General features: G+C 33.1%; 1 protein-coding gene across 1 annotated transcript in view; it reads left to right on the forward strand.

Moving 5' to 3' along the window:
- The window catches only part of LOC125069302 (regulating synaptic membrane exocytosis protein 1), a 119708-nt gene that overhangs the window by 90334 nt on the left and 7251 nt on the right, over window positions 1–22123 (forward strand). The window contains exons 4-13 of the mRNA XM_047678744.1: window positions 11942–12047; window positions 18103–18214; window positions 18376–18529; window positions 18620–18853; window positions 19034–19203; window positions 19374–19517; window positions 20102–20352; window positions 20441–20565; window positions 20752–20920; window positions 21215–21273. Coding sequence (XP_047534700.1) covers window positions 11942–12047; window positions 18103–18214; window positions 18376–18529; window positions 18620–18853; window positions 19034–19203; window positions 19374–19517; window positions 20102–20352; window positions 20441–20565; window positions 20752–20920; window positions 21215–21273 — 1524 coding nt within the window. The remainder of the gene's footprint in view (window positions 1–11941; window positions 12048–18102; window positions 18215–18375; window positions 18530–18619; window positions 18854–19033; window positions 19204–19373; window positions 19518–20101; window positions 20353–20440; window positions 20566–20751; window positions 20921–21214; window positions 21274–22123) is intronic.

The following is a 22123-nucleotide window of genomic DNA, read 5'->3' on the forward strand; positions in this document are numbered from 1 at the left end:
ACACATCATTATCGTGATTTTATATTGTTTTAGTGATTCATTTGATAAATGGATTTATTCTAATTTCAAACAATACAAAAAAAACTATTATAATATAATATTTTTTTATACAAAAATATATTCAACGCTAAAATAGAAACACAAATAAGAACATATTATATCATCATACATACAAGCGTAGAATATCGTTAAGTATTAATGATATCGCGAAGAAACATCTTTGTAAAACGTCGACAGTTCGCAAGTAAATTTAGGAAAAGGCGGTACTAGTCTAATTGATTTCTTCGAGCGACAGATTATTCTTGGACATAGCCATGGGAAGAGGTAGCTAGCAAAGTTTTGGAACATTGAAGGCTGGAAAAAAGACAAAAGGGAATACTCGCTACCGGTGGACTTGTTGATATTTAATAGTCTGCCTTAAACAAAGAACGGTTGAAATAAAAACGGATTTATTTATTGTTCGGAGACCGACGAAGCCCACTGTGATGATAAAAAAGGACAATGAACCTGTGAACAATAATTCACAGTATCGGCTTTCTTTGAGACGAAATATATTTATATAGATAAATACATTATCTTGTGATATATTTTGTACAATATTGCATGCTGTGTTTTCTTTAAGTAATTATGACACTTAGAATATAATTGTACTTTTGTTGTATTATATTATTTTAATCAGTGTACACATTACTGGAGAACCAAATAAAATAATGAAAAAAAAATAATGAAAATTAAACATTTTCTATCCGTTGAAATTTAATATGAACTTTTTCATTATTCTTTACCAATCAGTTCCTTAATAATACCCTAATAATTGAACGAAATACAAGTAAACCACAGCAACGCGTGGCCGGGTCTGCTAGTATATATAGCTGTATACATTAATTAGACCGACATCTAATTCCAATTTAAGAGAAATATAAGGTTTTATGATTGTCATCGTATACACGAGGCTGTGGATTAAGATCTCGATCAATATATAGTATGTGCTCCGAATGCGATCAAATTATACGTTCGGCCCCGTAGCCACATAGATGAGAGGCTCAGCGGATATACTTTCTGCTTAGCCCCACTATAAACATTTTTACTTTATAACACGAACGTGCCTGTCAATAAGGACTTTTATGTAATATTGTAATGTTCTTTCTCATTCCTTTGAATTTAGTTCTAAGCTAAAACTTATTTTTTTGGTATATATTTTACAATATAATATATTTAGCGCTTTTGTTATATTTTTTACATTTACTGGTGATAATAGAGTATCAATGTGTTGTGCTTTTTGTATACTAACATTATTTGAAAATCGTCTGTGACTAAAATCAAATAAAAATCTTCAACGCTTGGTTTTGATACTTTTTTCCGACTTATGTAACTTTTAAAAAAATATAATAATGATATATTATATCAATAAAAAACAATTAATGCAATTTTTTAATTATCTCAACTCTGAACAATGAGGCGGAGCGAAACATCAGACTACATCACGATTTTAATGGTAGATTGATATATAGGGGCGGAGCTCTAGCGGATCACGCGTGGGTGTGCTTACGTAACATCGATATGCTATTATTATTCAATATTTTAACTTTTTTTAGACTCATATTTTTATTTGTACCTTCATATATTTCTATTTATAAACTACTTTATTTTACTCGAGAAATTGTATCGATATAAAAATGAATATGACAAACAATAATTAGGAATAAATCGCTAATGTTTATTACCGTTTTTTTAAAAAAAAAGCGATTGCTGAAAATGGTTATCTACCACTTTAATTAGTGAGGTTATAGATATTTCAGTGATAAACAATAATTACGTATATAAAAATAATTATAGTATAATGACACATAATTCTGGCGTGTATGTTCAAGATTTCATCGTTATTATTTTATTGAAGTTAAACCGCAGTGTCATTAATCAATCCATGCGGTAAAATTATAACATGTTTTTTAGTTTTTATAGGGCATATTATTATCAAATAAGCTACAAAATGCATTAACACATTAAGCAAAAAACTAGAAAATAACTGGTTCTTTTGGGCTATTACAATTAAGTATTTTATTTTTGTTAACTGACGATGTTTTGTATATTCACAATAATCAAAAATAGATCTTTTTGCATGAAACGGTGACATTTTTTGTATAGGCACGAGGAGGAAAAAAGTAATAACACCTAGTTTCCGACTTCGCAAAGTTAATACATCCTTCTCGGGGCACGGTATTCGTTTCTATAATAAGATTCCACAGCTATTTTTAACTTGGCCTATTAAAATTTAAAGGTCTTGACAAAAACATATTGATAAGGCATATTATTAAAAACATATTTATATTAATGAAAATAAGTAGATTTTTGTTAAGATTTGTTCATTTCTAGGCAGAATAACTTTAGTAATTAAAATGATGGAAAAGAGTACCTAATGAGTTTAAAGCATAGATTAGCTTACTAACATATGGACCACATGATGGTTAGTGGTCCTATAGACAATGGCGCTGTAAGAAATATTAACCATTCCTTACATTCGTCAATGCGCCACCACACTTAGGAACTACTATGTTAAGTTCTTTGCGCTTGAAGTTTACCTGGCTCACTCACCCTTCAGACCGGAACACAACAGTACTGAGTACTGTCGTTTGGCGTTAAAATATCTGAAGAGTGGTTGGTGTACCTACCCAGACGGACTCTCACAAAGCTCTTCCACCAAGGTAGCAGGTACTTCTCTGTAGAATCTACAGCTTTACATTTAATTCAATATTAACATGACGACTCAAATGTGCTTTTATGAGCCTACTTGAAGAAAGAATATTTTGTTTTTTTTTTTCTTATATCTACTTATATCTGTTTAGCATATTTTATTAATCTTAATAATAAAAGTGTTTATGTGTATGTATGTTTATGTGTGGTGGGATTTTGTTTGTTCAATGACATTCCAACATAAGATAATTTTTATTCGTAAATAAAACTTATCATATTTTATTTTTCAACTAAAAAGGCCGAATAGTACATGTGGTTCTATCATACATTTGTAAGTATAGATATGGTGATTATTTAGACGTAGTCCTTAAATTTCCTTCATCGCTCCCGTAAAATATGAAATTTCGACAAAAAGTTATCGATTGTCTTAATAGTATAGTCTTAAAGTATTTCAGTACATGACTTGTGTCTAAATGTGAATTAAAGTTCTGTACGAATGTCACTTGTCTCTTTGCGTTAAAGCGCTTTAAACTTGTAAATAAAGCCAAGAGTACTCAATCATTTGCTCGTGTTCGAATCGACAAAATCCATGAAGCTCAGTATTGTCACGGAAAGCATTTGTAAAAACGTGGAAAAAACTGTCGCAAATCATTTGCTATTATTTCTAATTGTATACATTTGTTTACTACTCATTAATAGTGAAAAAAATAATCATTGATAGTCATTCTGTTCAGTACACTATAACATTGAACTGTTTAATTATATATTTAATTAATACAAGCAATCAATATTATAAAATGCTTCTATATGTATGCTTTGTACGTGGAAGTATTCAAATGATATGTTTTTAGAAAATGAAAGGCCTGGATATCAAACAATTCAAAAGGCAGTCATCATCACATGATGTATATGGCCCTAACCCAATTTTTGAAGCGCTATCAGTTTTAAGCGCAGAGTGGCCATTCTGGTAGATTATTTTTGTGGTCTTTAATCTATCAATACAGAGCCGCCTTGTATGCACTTCATAGACGTAAATATTTTATTGAATATATCTAACAAACCTCTACCAGGACTTCTACCTCATCATTCTTGCCATGACATTCGATCTCAAGAGGACTCTGAACAAAATATGTACTAAACCGATCCATCAGCAAATCATATAATAACACTTTTTTGTAAGATTTGATACACTCAAATGTGACAAAGCAACGCTGTCATTAAAGAATCGTACGGTAAAATTATCGGTTAAAATAATTCAGCCTCATGAGCAAATGATATAGAAATTTTACTCATGAGCTCCCCATTCATAAATACTGCGATCTTTAGTTTTGAATAGCTCAAAGTTTGATTCCATTGCCTCATTGTGTTCCAATTCAATCTTAAGCTTTAGTTGATGCTTTAAGTTTATGTTTAAAATTGTTATTGATGAACCATCCAATTCAGTTTTCATAACAATTTGAATTGCTCTATTATCTAAAATTTTATTATATTAAAATATAAATGGTATTATTACTTGTCATGCTCTCTTAATTTAAGCATAATATGTTATCCCATCAAAAACATAAATGTAAAAATGAGAGCCAAGTCCAATATTAAGATATATACCTTGGTTGTTGACTTCAACAAAGACAGAGCTTAGGTTACAATATGTTATCCTAGGTTATAAGAAGAAATTATATTTTATGTAGTTATAAATAAATTTCAGGAAGGACCATTGTACTTGGCACCCATTTAGATCTCACTTCTTTTGTCGTTGAAGAAGACCTCTGAAATGTTCGAGTGGAATTGTTTTATGTTTATACTTAATTCCGCCAAGTCGGGGTGGTATAACGTGCGCAGACGCTTGTACTCTACAATAGAGCTCTCACAAGAGAGCCTTGATTTGACTTGGACCTAAATTGATAAGATGTACTCCATCTAAGGTTACTAACGTAATAAATACGAAAGTCGACTATACTCATAAATACTAAAACGGAAATATTTGGATTTAAAAAATTAAGGGTGGTATTCAACTCGTTATATATTCACGTGAAGACCTTAAAATCCACATTAAGACCGGCTGTCATAAGTTTTGATTGCTGGTTCTTACATCATTTTTTTTATAGTTATATTACATTACAGGAACTAAGAAAGTGTTCTTAATAGACCAAATAAAATGAAAAAATATAATAAAATGATAAAAAATTTCCATTTTTTCCTTTGTATTGGCTTAATTATCTACCTGCATGCCAAATTTCAACTTTCTAGGTCACCTGGAAGTAGGTTATAGTTTTGATCTATAGGTCAGTCGGTGATAAAAATGACGATTTTTAGACGTTAATATCTAAATAACCGTTTAAGATGCGTTTATGAAATTTGGAACAGATATGTATCTCGCAAGTCTCAATATATGAGCAATATAGAGAATTTTGACCCGTTTATGTCAAATAGTTTTTGAGTTATGAGGAGGTCAAAAGTGGCTCCAAATGGTTCGTGTAATATTACACACGGTGCTGCTCGCCAGTTCTGTTACTTGTACTTGGCTGACACGCTCCCGCGTGTCTAGATTATGAATTACATGATCTCTTTGTATGATGTTTGAGAAAATAAATACAATCATAATTTTATTATACAGAATTTCAAGTTTACAAAAATAACAAAAAATATTTGCCAAGATACATATTTAAATATAGTCTACATCAAATATTTTTCGTATGCGCCTCAGTTACTTTTTTTTTATATAGATTTGTCACAGAAAATATATATAATTCTATTTCATTCTTATAAAAATAAGTAAAGATAAGATAAGACTGTTGATAATTATGTTTTACATGAAATATAAACATAATCTCACTCTAAAAACATTTTTGGTTTATCTGAAGACAAATTGAATCTTATTATAGTTGTCAATGAAGGATAAGGGCGTGAAAAGAGGATTAAAGTGGATTTGAGGGAAAATGCGGTCCGCGCCAGATTTAGACTTATCCGTCTGTAGTTGCGACCGACCGCTCAAACTGCCTTAATGTGATTTCGGAAGGGTAACTTCGCAAGATGAAACGCCCCGCGAAACAGTAAATCACTAAAATTAGTTTTCCTCCGTTTTTCCGCTCGTTGTTTGTAAGATCCGACCGCATCGTTTTTTCTGCTGAACCTAGTGCATAAAATTCAACTTTGTTCAAGCATTATATAGAGATTTATGTAAATTGCGATATTTTACAGAGAATCCTTACAAAGTTTGTGCGATAAGTTTCTGGTTGTTGCCAAATATTTTTTGTTTCTTTAAATAACAGAGTTTTAGAAATTGCGCAAACAAACAATGAACAAAATAAAACTTGAACCAAAGTTTTTCATATAAATTAATGAAGTATACATTCTAAATCATTTTTTTTATAAATTCGTAAAAACACAAATATAATGCCTTCTGCAGTTGTAATATTGTCTTATTTAAAAATAAATATTAATAATGAAATAATTGTACTTATAACATTATAATTTTAATATTGTACATGCCTATGAAATCTCCTTTGTCGACCAGGTCACTTAGTGAAGTGAAGTGATGAATCTTTTGAAAAATATTTTGAAATGATTTCTCCATAACAATGGAATACGAAGAAAACTATTTACCATTTCATAAAACGTATCACTTATCGACTTTTCCTAACTTCTAGTTATAATATAAAATAAATTAGCTTCTATATCTCCCTTTCACATTCTATATATTGAAATAATCTAACAGAAATAAAAACGAGCAGTGATGTGTGTGTCGGTGACGTGTAATTACATTCTTTTGTTGTCCTTCGTCCACTTCTATCGAACAAAAGGCATTTGAACCATAGCGTAGTTGGCCTCTTTATGTGTCATATACGTTAAGATGATTTACTTTAATTATATGAATATAGATTTGATAATTAAAACAATATCATCGCTTTAACCTGTTGCACATTATTTGTTTGTAAATATTTTAAAAGCCCAAATTTAAGGACGGCTTAGTATCACGGTATATAAATCGTTATTATCATGAAATAATATAATGTGAAAAAAGATGTATGGTATTTTATTTTTATAAAGATGACTCTATTTCAATTAATGGCAGAACAGCCATAGACTAAAATTAAAAATAGGGTTTTTATTCGAATTCATAGAATTTCTAGTGTACCTACTTTGAAAAAAAAAATGCCAAAGTAACATAACATACATTTTCCTTTTGGAGTTAGTTAATGTCGCCTACAACATATCGTACAAAAACAGGGTCGAACCTAAATAGCCGAAACAAGGCCATTATTCTTGAGTATACTTAATGAGCTTTTGATTATTAATCGCATCATCCGTAAAACACAAATGTTGCCCACTAAGTGTTCACGTAGTCGTAGGTTATTTTTAACATTTATTTGTGTCAATAGTCAAGTTAAGCACCGGATGAGTTTTATACGCAAATGAGACATTGCGATTTTTGTTCATAAATAAATCCATATAATTTGTAAGCTTAAGAGTTGTTGTAGGGTGTGTGCGTCAATTTATTGATCGCTAGAACATGTGTACAAATTGTAAACTTGCATGTTTACACTTCGTAACAAGCGGAATATTTGTTTCAAAAATAATTAGGAGTTGTAATGTAAATAGAAGGTTTAGGGCAACAAGTGGGTCATCCAGGGACAGGCGTGCCCTCACCTTGCCCCCCGGCCCTTGCCTCACCCTTCGCACCGCGGGTCATGATCACCGATTGTTCGTGACCTACTTTATCTCAAAAATCTGTGATATATGCTAATACACGAAAAAAAAACAATAATAGTATATTACCAAATCAATCAGAATTGAAAATATCTAACTTACATTAACAAATATATTACAGTTTTGAAGCTTTATTTTCGATGCGGTTTTTTTGGTATTAGTATTATACCGATCAAATTTGCAAAACATGTAAGTCGTTATTTCCATTTTGTATTATTTTTGATTAAATAATAGTCCGTTATTTTTTTTATTTGTATTCTTTAATAAATAAATATATTATCAACTTTATGTATGTACACTATTAAAAAGTTAAATTGTAATTATTATATTTAATACATACTTTAAGTGGTAGAGGCAATAAACGTCCTGTCTAATCTATAGAACATATTAAAAAACAAAAATATCTGACACGTCCTGTCAAGACTAGTCTTTAGCCTTTAGCTAGGGTTTACCTCAAACTCTTTTGTCTTTTTAGTGGTTATGCATCTGTATCTATTTTCAAGCATACTAACAATATTTATAAGTTTGTTTAAGACCAATTTTGAAGCTGAATATTCCACCACTTTCACTCGTCCTACGTCCACGTTTTTTAGCTAAGCATGTTTTACACCCAGGATTAACCCCAGTCAAAGTAACTCAACAATCAAAAGCAGAGACACGAAAATTTATGTGCTGATTAAATTTTGATCGCCCATTGTAAATTGCACCATAACACAGGCTTGGCTTGGAGGAAACTGTTCAACGGTCAATGGGAAAGACTTAAAATTTGGATACGCGTTCATTTATATAACCCACATATATGGATACATGATTTATGTAATTTGGCAATATGAGTATAATTACCTTGCAAGATGTTTAGGATTAGGCACGAAAAATTTTGCCATATTAATTGTACAGGTCTAGCCCAGCACGTAATTCTTGGCCTGAGGGTCTCCATATCCAAAATGGAGGCCCTCCTCTTCCACGGTCCACTTAGAGTATCACCGTCCAGGGGACGGTGATCAAGGTGCAGCCCGAGATGAAGTATCTGGGCTTGATCCTGGACGGACGTTGGAGCTACGGGCTGCACATAGCGGTGAGAAGCATCAGAAGGTACCGTATGTTATCGTGGACTGCGGCGAAACTTCTCGCAGGCGATCCGCTTTGGGACCTCCAGAACTCCAGTGCTCGCGGAGGTGTACCGGTTCCGGTCTATAGTCAGCGAAAATGGAAGGGGAATCTGGGGTCACCCATGGCGTGCCTAGCGACAGTGAAGACGTTACGTCCCCACTTGTGTCGCTGGGTCAAGAGGAAAAGGGGCACGCTCACTTTCAGGATGACACAGGTACTTACCAGGCACGGATGCTTCGGTAAATACCTGCACGGGATAGCGCGGCGCGAGGTACCCTCCTGCCACGAGTGTGGTGCGCCAGTGGGCACGGCGTACCACACCCTGAGTGAGTGTGCTGCGTGGGGGCCCCAGAGGTATTCCCTGGCGGCAACTATGGGCGGAGACCTCTCGCTGCCGAGTATTGTCAACGAAATGCTCGGTAGCGAGACGTGCTGGCCGGAGATGCGCTCCTTCTGTGAAAGGCAACGTACCTACATGCATACAAGAAGCGTTATGCGCACCTTCTACTCCCGCCTCAGGGACTAGGGGGGTTCTCAATACCCCGGGAATCCCCCCTAGGAGTTGGAGGCCCGCATAGGCGGGCCGACGGTCAGTGCGTTACTGTAGCATGCGAAAGCGATCCCGTGGCAAAGGTTTTCCAGCGAAAAGAAAAATGACTTGACCAGCAAGTCTTCCGATCTTCACACAGCCGATCTTCGCTGGTAGCAGAGCATATATGGTTTTAAGTAGAGCCAAGTAATTAGTAAATAACTAGACTATAGTAAATTAACAGGTAAGTGAGCTTGCAACAATGATGCATTAATTAAAATAAATAAACAGAACATGTCCAATGTAAATATTTTAATTACATGCCATGTAATTAAAACAAATAAAATTGTATATGTGTCAAGTCAATCCTAAGTTTAATTTACTTCAAAATTATTTTTTTCTTTTTTAGGCCATTTAAATAGAAAAAGTTATTTTTAATGTGAATAAATTAACTAGTATTACGATTAATCTTAAATTTTGCATAAATCATTATTGACCTATCGGGAAAACCTAATAAAAAAAGAGATAGCTCACTTACACTTTTGATGTAACATTTGTAACTTAATTTGTAATTAATGTAATTTAATTTAAATAATTATAAATAACCTTACAAATATATAAATAATAAAAATGTTAATTAGGTAAACAGCAGTGCTAATGCTGAAACTGAAACTGAAACTGATTATTTTTATATAATATATATTAAATGTAATTTTAACTAATTTTAACTTACCTAATAACTTATATGCTGTCCAACCTAAGCTAGCTTTGAAATGTGATATTAAATCCGATTTGCGCGTTTGCACGGGTACTTCTGTCTCATTTTGACATGATTGTGGATGTACTAAGTGCGCGCCTAGTCGAGTACCTCGTGTAATGCTAATAGAGAGAACATTAATATGTTATTAAGGAGTATGAGAATTCCGAAAGCACATGTAATTTAGATATCAAAGCAACATAAACCAACAATTTCAATCACACAACAATTTCTCTTCACCTTCAAATCTAGTAGTAGTCTATTAGGAGTAAAAACTTTTGAAGTTAACTAACTGTGTATGTGTTTATTATTCAACCATAATACCTATGAAAACAGTTTTGAATATTTATCAGTTTGAGAATCTAGTACGTAGCATAAATATTTTAACAAAATTAATGATTGTTCTCTCCTATAAAGGCAACTTCTAGAAAACTATTTTTAACAAGTTGCAAAGATCCTTTGCATCAGGGAACGGTAACATAATTGCAACTGTAAACTTCGTTATCAATTTAACCTCAGGCAAAGCGCCCGAGACACGGACGTGGCTGCTTTACTCGCAAAATTCAATAATAACAGAATGGAGAGCTCTCGAGGTCAGTCGCGTCCCAGCTATCCCACACATACTCTCCAGGGGAGCCTGCGGCATTTGGCATACAACTGATCCAATATTCATGAATCTCTATTGTGTCGATATCTTACCAACGCTTATACAATTACTTTTAAAAAATTATCCACCTTTTCATTATATTGATCGATACACTCGCAGTATTTCAATCCACTCACAGCTCCAATTAAAACTTCCACGAAATGTGACCTGGGCGCTTGTTTTATGACGCTATCAAATGAGTCTCGTCTCTGACGTTGTAAAAGGTACCGAACGAACTTTTCAAGTTGGTCGAACCCTCTCCAGTTTTCCGTACTGTAACGATTGCCTTGATGTTAAAGCCTTCCTTCCTTTGGCTCTCTTGCCACGTGTCCGCTTTACAACGTCCGCCCTGACGCTTTATACGAGCTTATATATTGTTCCTTCTATCGGTGTTTCGTTTGACAAAACTCTGAAAAAAAATGTGTAAACCTAAAAGGAATTTAAAGGTTTTAGTTTATTTAAATTTAAAGTTTACTAAATGTTAACATAGAAGCTTAAAAAGGAGACTTAATTTGTTTGCTAATTCATATTAAGTAATAGTTAAGTAAAACTTATATTACTGACTTTATATTTTATTTGTATACGTCAGATTATTCATTTAGCTCATCAGATTTTCTAAGGACAACGGGGAACAGTTTAACCTATTAATACTGATATTATATTTTATTTTGGACTCTTGATACAAATTATTTTATTCCAAAGTATTACCTATATAAGTAATATAAGGTTTGGCCAACTATTGATAAAAAACTGTCAAAAATAAGTCAAATGAGTAAGAATAATGAGACTTTGTAACTTATAATTATCAGTAAGTAGCATCATAACAATAGTCACAGTATAAACAAATATGTTTTTGTATTGAAACTTCTATTATATAAATGAATATATAATTAATTCGTTTTTATTATTATTAACATGCAAGACAAATATTAAAATCCACTAAAAACGTTACGTTAGATGAAGATGAGTTGCTTTTCAGAGAAAACCAATAAAAACTCACGACAGAATTCGGAGACGACAATATTGATTTCTCCTCGCTTCATGTATTCCGTTCTCCATCTGTTGCTCTCCATGAAATTTACGACAGTATTACTGGCTCGTTATTTTTGTATGAGGAGTTTTATCGCTGTACACCGTCACTCCACCTCCGACATGAGTTTTAAATGTATCCTTTATTATTATGGTTTCTAATCATTAGATTTTTTATGGATTTGACTTCATTGTTGTCACAATTCATATAGAATTGAATTAATTATTATTTATGAATTGATAATGTTAACTAAATATAAATATATTAAATGTACACATTCATTCAATGACCTCAATGTCATATGACCTCTATTGACAGTTTTTATGTTTTTTAATTTTTGTAGGAACTAGGCTGGGCTTAAACGAATTTTGTATTTTTAATTTCCATTCATTTTAATTGTTCTCTTTTAGTGTACATATTGTACACTACTAGTATGAATAAATATTTGCATTGTTATATTTTATTTTTCAGATGGTGGCAACGGAAGACACAGTGCCGGGTCAAATAGAGTCACCCGGTACTTTCGGCAAACTGCGACAGACATTATCGTCTTCACTCCTTACGGCACAAGACAAAGGTGGGTTATGAATGAACGCTATTAAATATATATAGACATTATAAAGACTAGCTTGCAGACTTTAGTATAAGTAAATATAAAAACTAAATAAACAAACAAGCAAACCGAAAACCATTTCAACAAAACCACATATTTTGTTTATTATTAATATAAATATTCAAAATAAATAAATATATATATATATAATAGTATAATATTAAAATATATGACGTTATAATTAAACATTACATGAATTAAATAATTACCACGTAATACTTTATTTTCATTAATTAAAATAATAACCGTATGACTTGGATAACAGGCAGTGGATTAATTACAATTTATAAGTGTCTGAGTTATGATGTAGAGTCAGTTTTCAAGTTATCTAGAAGCGTTAATAGCAGGCAAGTTCATTAGTTAATAATTTAAACGGAGTTGACATGTACTGAGTTTATAGGAGGAGAGCTAGCATCCGCTTCGGCTAATTTCAGAGATATAAAGTTAATACGTTTGTGTAGATTTTTTCGACGGGTCGACCTTTGTAGGTACCACACCTGTAATTGAGCTCGATAGGCTGAAGTGATTTATTTGAAACAAAAAAGAAAACACAAAGACACACATTGTGAGCGAGCACTTAACCTCACCACATTTATATGTTTGATATTATACTGATCGAGTGTTTATTTTGGGTGTTATTCCATTAATTTGTATTGTTATTAAATATAACCTAACTTGAATTGAAATAAAAGTTTACCTTATAAAGTTTTTGTGATTGTCAATCAGTATAAGTTGCCCCGATAGTTCAACGACAACATCCATAACAACAACTCATTTTATTAACTGTAATAAACGAACACCAACTCTGGTGTTCCACAAGACTGCATACCCACAATGTTTTTTCTGAATATATAATACTTGTTGCAAATCAGCAATATTAGCACTGCAGGCACAAAAGCAAGTCGATGATAATCTAGATACACATGTGTCTGAAATCGAGTCTTCATTAATTAAAGTGTCAGACTGGCTTGACTATACTTGGCCAAATTCAATCCCAAAATGTTGAAAACTTTGACCGCTAGACCTAAATGATACCTATTTGTCATTTCGATATTTCGACCGTCGTTCAGTTCCGTCGCCATTTGGAAGGTAAAATAATATGTCTAAAAAGCCTAGCGTGCTCAGCAAGCCGAGATATGGAGTACTGCTTTCATCTCTGAGCGGAACCCTCCCAGCTTCTTCCATTTGACTGCATTTAATGCAGAGCAAGTCTAATTGTTTATTTCCAACCGGCTGATCTTTTGGTTTTGTGCACAGATGGATCCTCTACGTTTTTTACCGCGTGTTTCACGAAAAAAAATTCAATGAATTGTAAACTTGCAAGAAAAGATCCTAAGGTAAAGATATTTGCTAGCTTTTTAAGTGGCGTTGCAGAGATTCATGGGCGGTGATAGTCACTTTCTATCAGGTGATCCTCTTGCCCATATTTATTTATTTATTATTTATTTAAATGCTTTATTGACCACCATAAAGTTAATGGGACAAAAGGCGGACTTAATGCCTGAAGGCATTCTCTGCCAGTCAACCTTTAGGTCAAACAGAAAAACCATGAAGGCGGTAATTAAAAATTAATTAAAAGTTAATTAACAATATATAACAATATATGCATATACTTTTATAAAACTACATAAAAAATAACATATATCCATATAGTATCTACAGAATAAATATTGATATATACTGACTATCGTAAAAACATATATATAATATAACAATAGTTATTTTAATAATAGTAGTGCATAACAGAAATCATAAGAGCTAGGGGCTTTCTGACAATATGTGCTCACGTAGACGAGTTTTAAATGTAAATTTTGAGGTAGCTTTCCTAATATGTTTGGGTACTTTGTTCCATAAACGGACAACCTAACCTTTGTTCCATATTGTATTCAAAATAAGAAAAACGCCACATATATTGCACCTTGTCAATGGTGACCACTTACTATCAGGTGGTTTATTCACCAGTCCGTCTACCTATTATTAATAAAATACTAACTGGTATTTTTAGAACAAACTCTCGATCTGAGTACTTTCTAAGCGAATGCTGTCAAAACTATAGCAGATACTTACAAACTTTAAAAGGAAGACAGATTTGTCGATTGTAAAACATTTACAGAAAAGTTCACGCATGACTTTTTCGACGAAGTTCACACGAATTTATTTTTTTATAGACAATTGTTTTTCTTTTTAATAGATTGAAAAAAAAAACTTCTCAATTTATCTTTTCAATTTAATTGTCTTAAAATATTATTCAACATTAAAATATTTTTAACGGTTTTTGTTTTTAAATAAAATGACGTTAATAGTTTGAATTCTGGATAGTATAAAAGAAAAAAGCCATTGAGCGTGTTAGCACAGTGCTTACATGGAAGATTGCTATGATAATCATTTTTTTTAAATAACATGCATGATATTGAAACTTTCGTTTCACACATATTATATTTATTTTATAAGTCCGGATATGTAGCTAGTATAAAATAAATTATGATAACATAACCTGATTGGAGCGCCTGGTGGGTTGTCTTCTAAAATATATTTAGTCTCCAAAATATTAATTAATACACGAACTAATTGTAAAACTATAATGAATCATCCGTGTTTCCTATATGACATTTTTTCAGAAGTTAGAGTATTTTAACATATCTATTATTCTGCTAAAAACAGCACACACTTGACGAAACAATAAACATAAGTAATAAATTAGCTTCATTTGCTATATTAATATTGCAATTTTATTTTATTACGAGTGCAACAGATTTTATTGCCTACACTACACCTCGCTTTTATGTTTACATTGATTAAATATTTTCAATGAGAAACCCGAACCCGTTATTTTAGAGTCAATATATGTTTTTAATCTTTTTGTAAGTTAATATTTTAAGTTGTAAATAAACAAAAACAACGAAAAAGGTAATTTAAAATAAAAAAGGTAATTTTGTCTAATTAATAAAAGAAACTAAGTAACTTAAAGAGAATGCGAAAATACACACCTGAGTACATGTTTCAAGTGTCACAAGCCTTACAGTCCGAGAGGCGAGATACAAGGCATTGCAAGCACTTTTCCAAGTAGATTTCTTGATTTTATACCACTTTTGTTTCGTGAAATAACTGGCCGTCAGTTTATTTAGCGTAAACGCTAAAGCGCACCCGCACTAAAATAATTTACAAGGAGTAACCCCTTAGAGACAGAAAAAAAAGCGAGTTTGTTTTAGATAAAGATTATTTGTTATGATTATTGTTTTAATTTTTTATTATCATTATTTTGAACATAATTCAAATGATTTAACTGAGAAATATTAAATATATTAAATAAATTGAACACTTATAGCTTAAATACATGTCGAGATATATAATAACTTTGCTGTTCTTGTTGAATTAATGAAACAAAAGTTATACAATGAAAGGTAATTAGTGAATTTCATGTTAAATAGTTTTATGTTTAACGAGCTTGTATATAGACGATTCAAAATTGCTTGTAAGATGCCTTCTTGCATAAAGTATATTTTTGTGTTCAAAAAAGTAAAAGTAAAATTAACTCAAAAGTTAATTAATCCAGTTTTGTAAAAATACTTAAGATTTGAATCGATATGTAAACAGGTAATAACCGTAAAGCCAACGCCTACTACGCTACGCCTACTACTACTAGCCTAGAATTACACTTTAATATTCTATACTCACATAATTTGTCTCAATTGTATCAACAATTAATTCTATAGTTCGACAAAACAATTACTTATACTCTATATCTCTACTTATAAAATATATTACGGTAGCTGATATTATAAAAGCCGTGGACCGAACTTGGTTAAGAGTACCGCAGGGCTGATGATTGACACAGACAAAAGGAAGTCTGGAGGAAGAGCAAGAGACCCAATTGTGGATAAAATCTGGCTGTGGATATAATAATGAGAACGACAATCAATATTTTTTTGTGGTTGTATTTCTTTAATAGAGTAAGACAATTTATATTTTTAATTAACGCAACATATGTGTACCTAATGCCTATATCTTAATCCCCTACCTATTAATGGATATAATACAATGGTCATAAAATTAACCGCACAGTAATAATATTTGACAGCAAAACATAATTACGATTGCTGTAATAAAATGATATACGAGTATATAAACAGGCACGAGTAATAAAAGAGATTAGGTTAGAAAATCCGTCACATATTTTTTGTTGCTTAAGGATTTAAAGTTATATTTTTAATTTTCTTTCTCCTTTTAAGAGCCGAGTCACTATGCTGCTCTAGTAGCTATTATAATAGGTTATATAATAGGTTATATATAATAGTTTCGCTTATTTATATTATATTCACCTAGTATTACATATTGCCATCGATCTCTCTATTAATTGAGACACAAGGATTGAAATAAAATATTTAATATAATAAAGTCGTACAGTTAGATGTTTTGTAACATTTTCTAAATGGTACGACTGTTTAGTTCTATTTTACTATAGGCATCCGGTTGCTTGTGACCTTTAGCCTCAATTTGTGTAACTAGTGGTAAACGCGCCCAGCCTAATTCCATTTAAACTTAGATCGGCAATTTGTATTTTACGTTATTAGACTATTGTCTCCAAAATTTGTAATCAACAAATTTGTTTGTCATTTATTTTATAATCATTTGAATTATATACGTTTAATTCTATTAATTCCACTTATTTATGGTCTTCTTTAACTACGTTTACAAAACACATGTTTATTTATTTATAATTTGTTTGTTCTTATATGCTGTCAATGTCTATTTTTCTTGTTTATCTTCTGACACAGACTCTAGTCTTATCTAATATATTTAATATTAAAGCTGTTACATTAGATAAGTACAAACTTAATAATTGTAGAGAACAAAACGATTCAACTAGAACTAATAAATATCCATCCAAATCTACTTTTAGTATGCCCAAGAGCATTCTTAGCGGCTGCTCAGAAGAAAATCAATATTCCGACCTCATTCCCACCGGGCCGAGTAATGCGTCTTAGCATTATCTTCTCAGCCTACAATAACTACTTCTGTCTGAGGTTTATGTTTGAATTTTGGTAATTCCTACAGATCTACAATCTATCAATTTATATATAAAATTTTGTACCAATTTTGTTCTTGTCTTCTTAATTCGAAATTTTTAAAGAATTATAATAAAATACTTATCTCTTACTTACTTCTTATTATTACATCATATTGGACTTATCTGTTTCTCACATACGTATAGTTTCTATATTCTCAGAATATATTATTTAAATTTAAAAAATAAAATAAAATAATATTTATCAGGTATATCCACGCGGTAATATAATCCTTTGCAAGAGTTCTCAATATATATCTGATCTCTTTTCCTTTAAAGCAGACGTTTTTATAAGCAGACCACTTGAATAAAAATATATGAGTATTTTTTAAAACTTATCGTCAAATAAAGAACTCCCAGAACTTCGCTCCGAAGACATCAAGCGGCCGCGACCTTAGTACTGTTCACAAAACATAGACTTAAAATAATTGCGAGTATATTAAACTTTACTTTTATTTCAGTGTAAGAGTTTCTTTAATCATAATTTCCAAAAAACGTACATTTATACATATTTGGAATTCAATTAAATTTTGCTTCCATAATTTTCTGAATTGAAAAAAAATAATTGTATGGAATGTCAAACAAGTAGCTTGAGGTATCAAAATGAGGTATAATAAGATATATTTATATGCATTGTTGTTATCATGGCGTTCTAGCAAATTATACCAATGTTCGGGCGCCTTCGTGACTTATGCAAAAAAGGGAACATCCTTTCTTCCTTTAAGGTTTATTCCACCATGCTGGTCCATTTTGGGGTTGATTTCGATTGTCAAATTTAGTGATTCTTTTCTAGATTAGAACCCACTATCAACGATTAATATGCACGCTTTCGACTGGGCCATCTCAGCTCTGAATCGTCTATGTCTTTGCCTCTTATAACCTATTATCTTTTAATTACTTGTCTTGAACATCAGTGAAAATAACTTATTTAATAACTTGTAGCTTATTTCATAGTAACAAAGCTCGGGCCGCGGACGGTAGTGACGGAAAGCCCAGCGGAGCCTGCGCCCGCACCGCCACCTGTCCAGCCGACACCAACCATTACACAACCGACCAAGACTGAACGGTATTTCCGTATCAAACATATTTACTTCGTGTCCTTGTTTATTATAAACAATTATTAAAACAAAGTATTGTAAATCTCATATTAAATATATGTTGTTACAAGTATTTATGGTTATATTTTTCAAAAAGCATTTTGTAATATTAGGGTTTACATTTTTTTAGTGAGGCAGGAAAAGCGCCATCGCGTGCAGGCGCTTGCCGCGTCTGCCTTAAAGCGTTAAAACCAGGTGAAGTATTTCATATATGCAATGGCTGTCAACATCGAGTGTGCGAAGACTGTTCGTCATATTCTAAACCAGCCAGCGATGATGAATCGGTAATAATAAATCCATATAAGTAAATTTCGAAGTTAGCTAATATAAAATATGAATGTAATATAATATTTCCACTATTGTAATATTGGCAGAGTTCATGGCGGTGTTCAGTTTGCCGTCGCAAAGCTGGTCCGAGGCTACCACCTGCGGCACAAGATAGCACAGATTCGCTTCTCGATGTCCCCGTACTCGAAGCTTTGCAACGACGTCATTCTGAAGCAAGACTCGGCAGCGGCGGATCGAGCACCGCACTCGCGCCGCCTCGCTCGCCTGAATTGCGCCGACATTCTGACGTGTCGCCCGCATCATTAAAGGAACTAGAAAAGGTAATATCTGTTTATTCTCGTCACGAAAACTGTCGCCTATCCCATCTATGTTTTTAAATATGTGTACTAAAAATAAAATGTCAAATTATTTACAAATTCTAACCGCCGCAAACTACCTTTGATACGATAATAACGAGTCAGTACACTTACCAATTTATAACCACGCTGCCATTGCGGCAGTTAAAGGGCGGCGGCAGCACAACACCGAACGTGGAGTCACGGCGGCCGAGTACTGCCACTCCTGCGCGGCGACGCTCTGTGCGAGCGCCAACGCCACGCCAACGGTCAGTTGATGAGGACAAGAATGCACCTGCATCCGCGCTTGTCGCACCACCGCCCATGTCTAGAAGGTATTGTGACTGTAATAACACATATTGTAGCCATTGTTCTTGTATTGTGTAATAAAAATAATTAAAAAAAGGAATTCTATTATAATATTGTGCTGACATTACTCTTTATAGAATTCACAGTATTTATCAAAATAAAATTTAACAAATAATTAAAATAAATCTGCTATCAGGGCATCTGCAGTGGATGTGGTAGCTGGTGCAGGATCACGGCGAAGTTCTTATCGTCCTGAAGTAGATACAGCTGACTCTACGCCCCAAATAAGCGGTTTAAGCGTTGATGAAGACCGACCAATCAGACGACGAGGCAGTCAACTGTAAGTAAATTTGATCACATACAATTATGTTAGTTATATCTCAAAACCGATCACAATTGGAGCAAAATATAGAGCTAGTTGAGACGAAATTTAAATCCATTGAGGATGTTTTTTAGCCTCGGAGGATAAGAGGAGAATAAACCGAGATTAAGTTACGTTTCACATAAACTTTTACTGATATACAAGAGTTTATTTTAGATGTTATTTCTTCACTGTCACTTTGCATAAGAAAATATTTAGTTTTCTATGCAATAGCCTAAGCAATCCGTTCAAAAGCCGTCTTAGCCCATTCAGCCCTAGGGCACGCGAGAATATAGGGCCCTGTAGGAAAATAAAAATCGTGGTCGACCATATTACTTTTAAAACAGTAACCGAAAATATAGGCCTTTCGGTGGCTCACTGACATCCTGGGCTCAGGGCCCAGTGTATGGTAAAAATGGTACTAAAGACTCATAAAAGAGACATAAATGTCATAAACACTTACTCTTATACTCAGATTTAATTAATTATGATAACCTCACAAGGACCTTTATAAAGATTGTACCTATCTGATCCGTAAATTACACTGGGTCCATTATTTCCAGCCCGGACATTGCCGCATTGCAACAAAGAACCGGTGCACTTAACGCTATGGCAGCTTTAACTTCACGTGGTTCCGATGCGTCTGAAGCAGCTAGCGCTGCAACTATTGCGGCAGCTGCGGCAGCAGCTGCAGCAGCAGCACGACAGATGTCAGTCGATGCAGAAGCTATTAAAATTGTTATTCATGACGTTGACGACCGATCACCGAGGCGAGTCTCATTGCGACGAGATCCAAACGACAAAGGACATCGATGTAAGTTCTACAAAAAATGAAATTAATATATATAATTATACATAAACCAGTATTATTTTACTACTTGTGTATCTGTATGTATTGACAGCGAGGGGCTTTGGGATGCGAGTTGTAGGAGGGAAACCTGACGCAAGCGGACGACGCGAAGCAGTCATCGTATGGACCGTGCCGGGTGGCCCAGCCGATGCCGCAGGCCTACAACAGGGCGATAAGGCAAATTATACAAAAAAATACGAAACTTCATATTATAATCGAAGTTATATTCACATTTTGCTTTTAATCACATTTTAGAAACTTTTTTTGATTGAATTTGATCTTTTGATTCAATAGTTGATGATAAATTAATTGTAAGCTTAATTTGATGGTTTGCATAATACTCTATATGCACCAACGGGTTAGGTATTGGAATGGGGTGGTGTACCGTTAACGGAGCGCAGTTTTGAGGAAGTTTGTGCGGTGCTGGAGCGCAGTGGCGACAGTGTGGAACTATTGGTGGAGCCCGCTCCGCAGCTCGATGAGCCGCCCGCTCCGCCCTCCCTTACCTCGCACCACCATCACGCTCTATACGGTACTGTACAACTTGTACTCCCGACTTTAACCAAATAACAAATTTTTTGTTGTTGTTATATTTTATCGGGATCAATACTTAGAAAAAACAATAGAATAGTCGTGATTTTTAGTTCCTTACATCTTGTGAACGTATAAAAGTCAAACTTTTGATGTTAATAGTCTTTACATTTAATAAGATTCGGGTGTAACATCTACGCCATATTTAATAAATAATTACGTTATAATATGATATGGATTACGAGTAAAACGAGTTAAACAATTGTACTATAACATTAAATTTGGTTGGTTGCAGAACCAGAAACGGACAAATCGCCGTCATCACCGACGCGAAGGAAATTGCCGAAAACCCCGGTATAATATCTATATAGGCATATAGGCTTTAATTGTAACAGTTTGTGTTGTGAATCTATGAGACAATGGAAAACTCTCGTTCCTTCATAAATCTGGTAGAGACTGTCACTCGGTGCCTCAACTGTGCTTCTTGGATCGCTCACTGACTATCACACTTCTCTTTCTCAATGTATATTTGATTGTTGGATCATAATTTACACTAAAAATAACAATTTTCATATAACAAACATTGTTAAGATTTTCTATGTAGCCTACTTTTATAATCCAAAAATCAAAATTATTTTTTAATTCAGTTAGTTATTGGGATTGGATATATATATATATGTGTATAAGTAAATAATATATTATGTTGTTACTTTGGTCATTTAAGCCGTGACGATTGAAGAGACAATATATAGTGTCTACCGAATTTCGTAACCGGGCGGGTTCATTTTTGTACTATATAACACTGTTCCGGATATGCATTGCAAATTTGAGATTGCCCAAAATTCGGATAAAAGCGCGGGAGTTAGTCTCCTTTGATCTGCTGTGATACTGTAGAACTAATCACTCGAACATCTTCCAAGTTAGACTAGTTATAAGAGATTAGAATTTCTATATGGATAGGAGTACTTTACCTTTGTTAATATTTTACTAAGTAGGAAAAAGATTACCTGTATAATCAATCAATTGAATATATTTACCTAACTATATTTTAATTTATTTGTTGTCTATATTCGTTATACGTTATCGTTTATATGGTGTAACCCTAAGTGAAGTGTATGAAAAAATGCTACATACTTATTTTCAGATTTTTATTTTTTCTATCACCCGACCAATTTCATAATTTCATCAACGACGCTGACTGGAG

Source organism: Vanessa atalanta, chromosome 15 (genome assembly GCF_905147765.1).
Source record: "Vanessa atalanta chromosome 15, ilVanAtal1.2, whole genome shotgun sequence".
Taxonomy (NCBI): Eukaryota; Metazoa; Arthropoda; class Insecta; order Lepidoptera; family Nymphalidae; genus Vanessa; species Vanessa atalanta.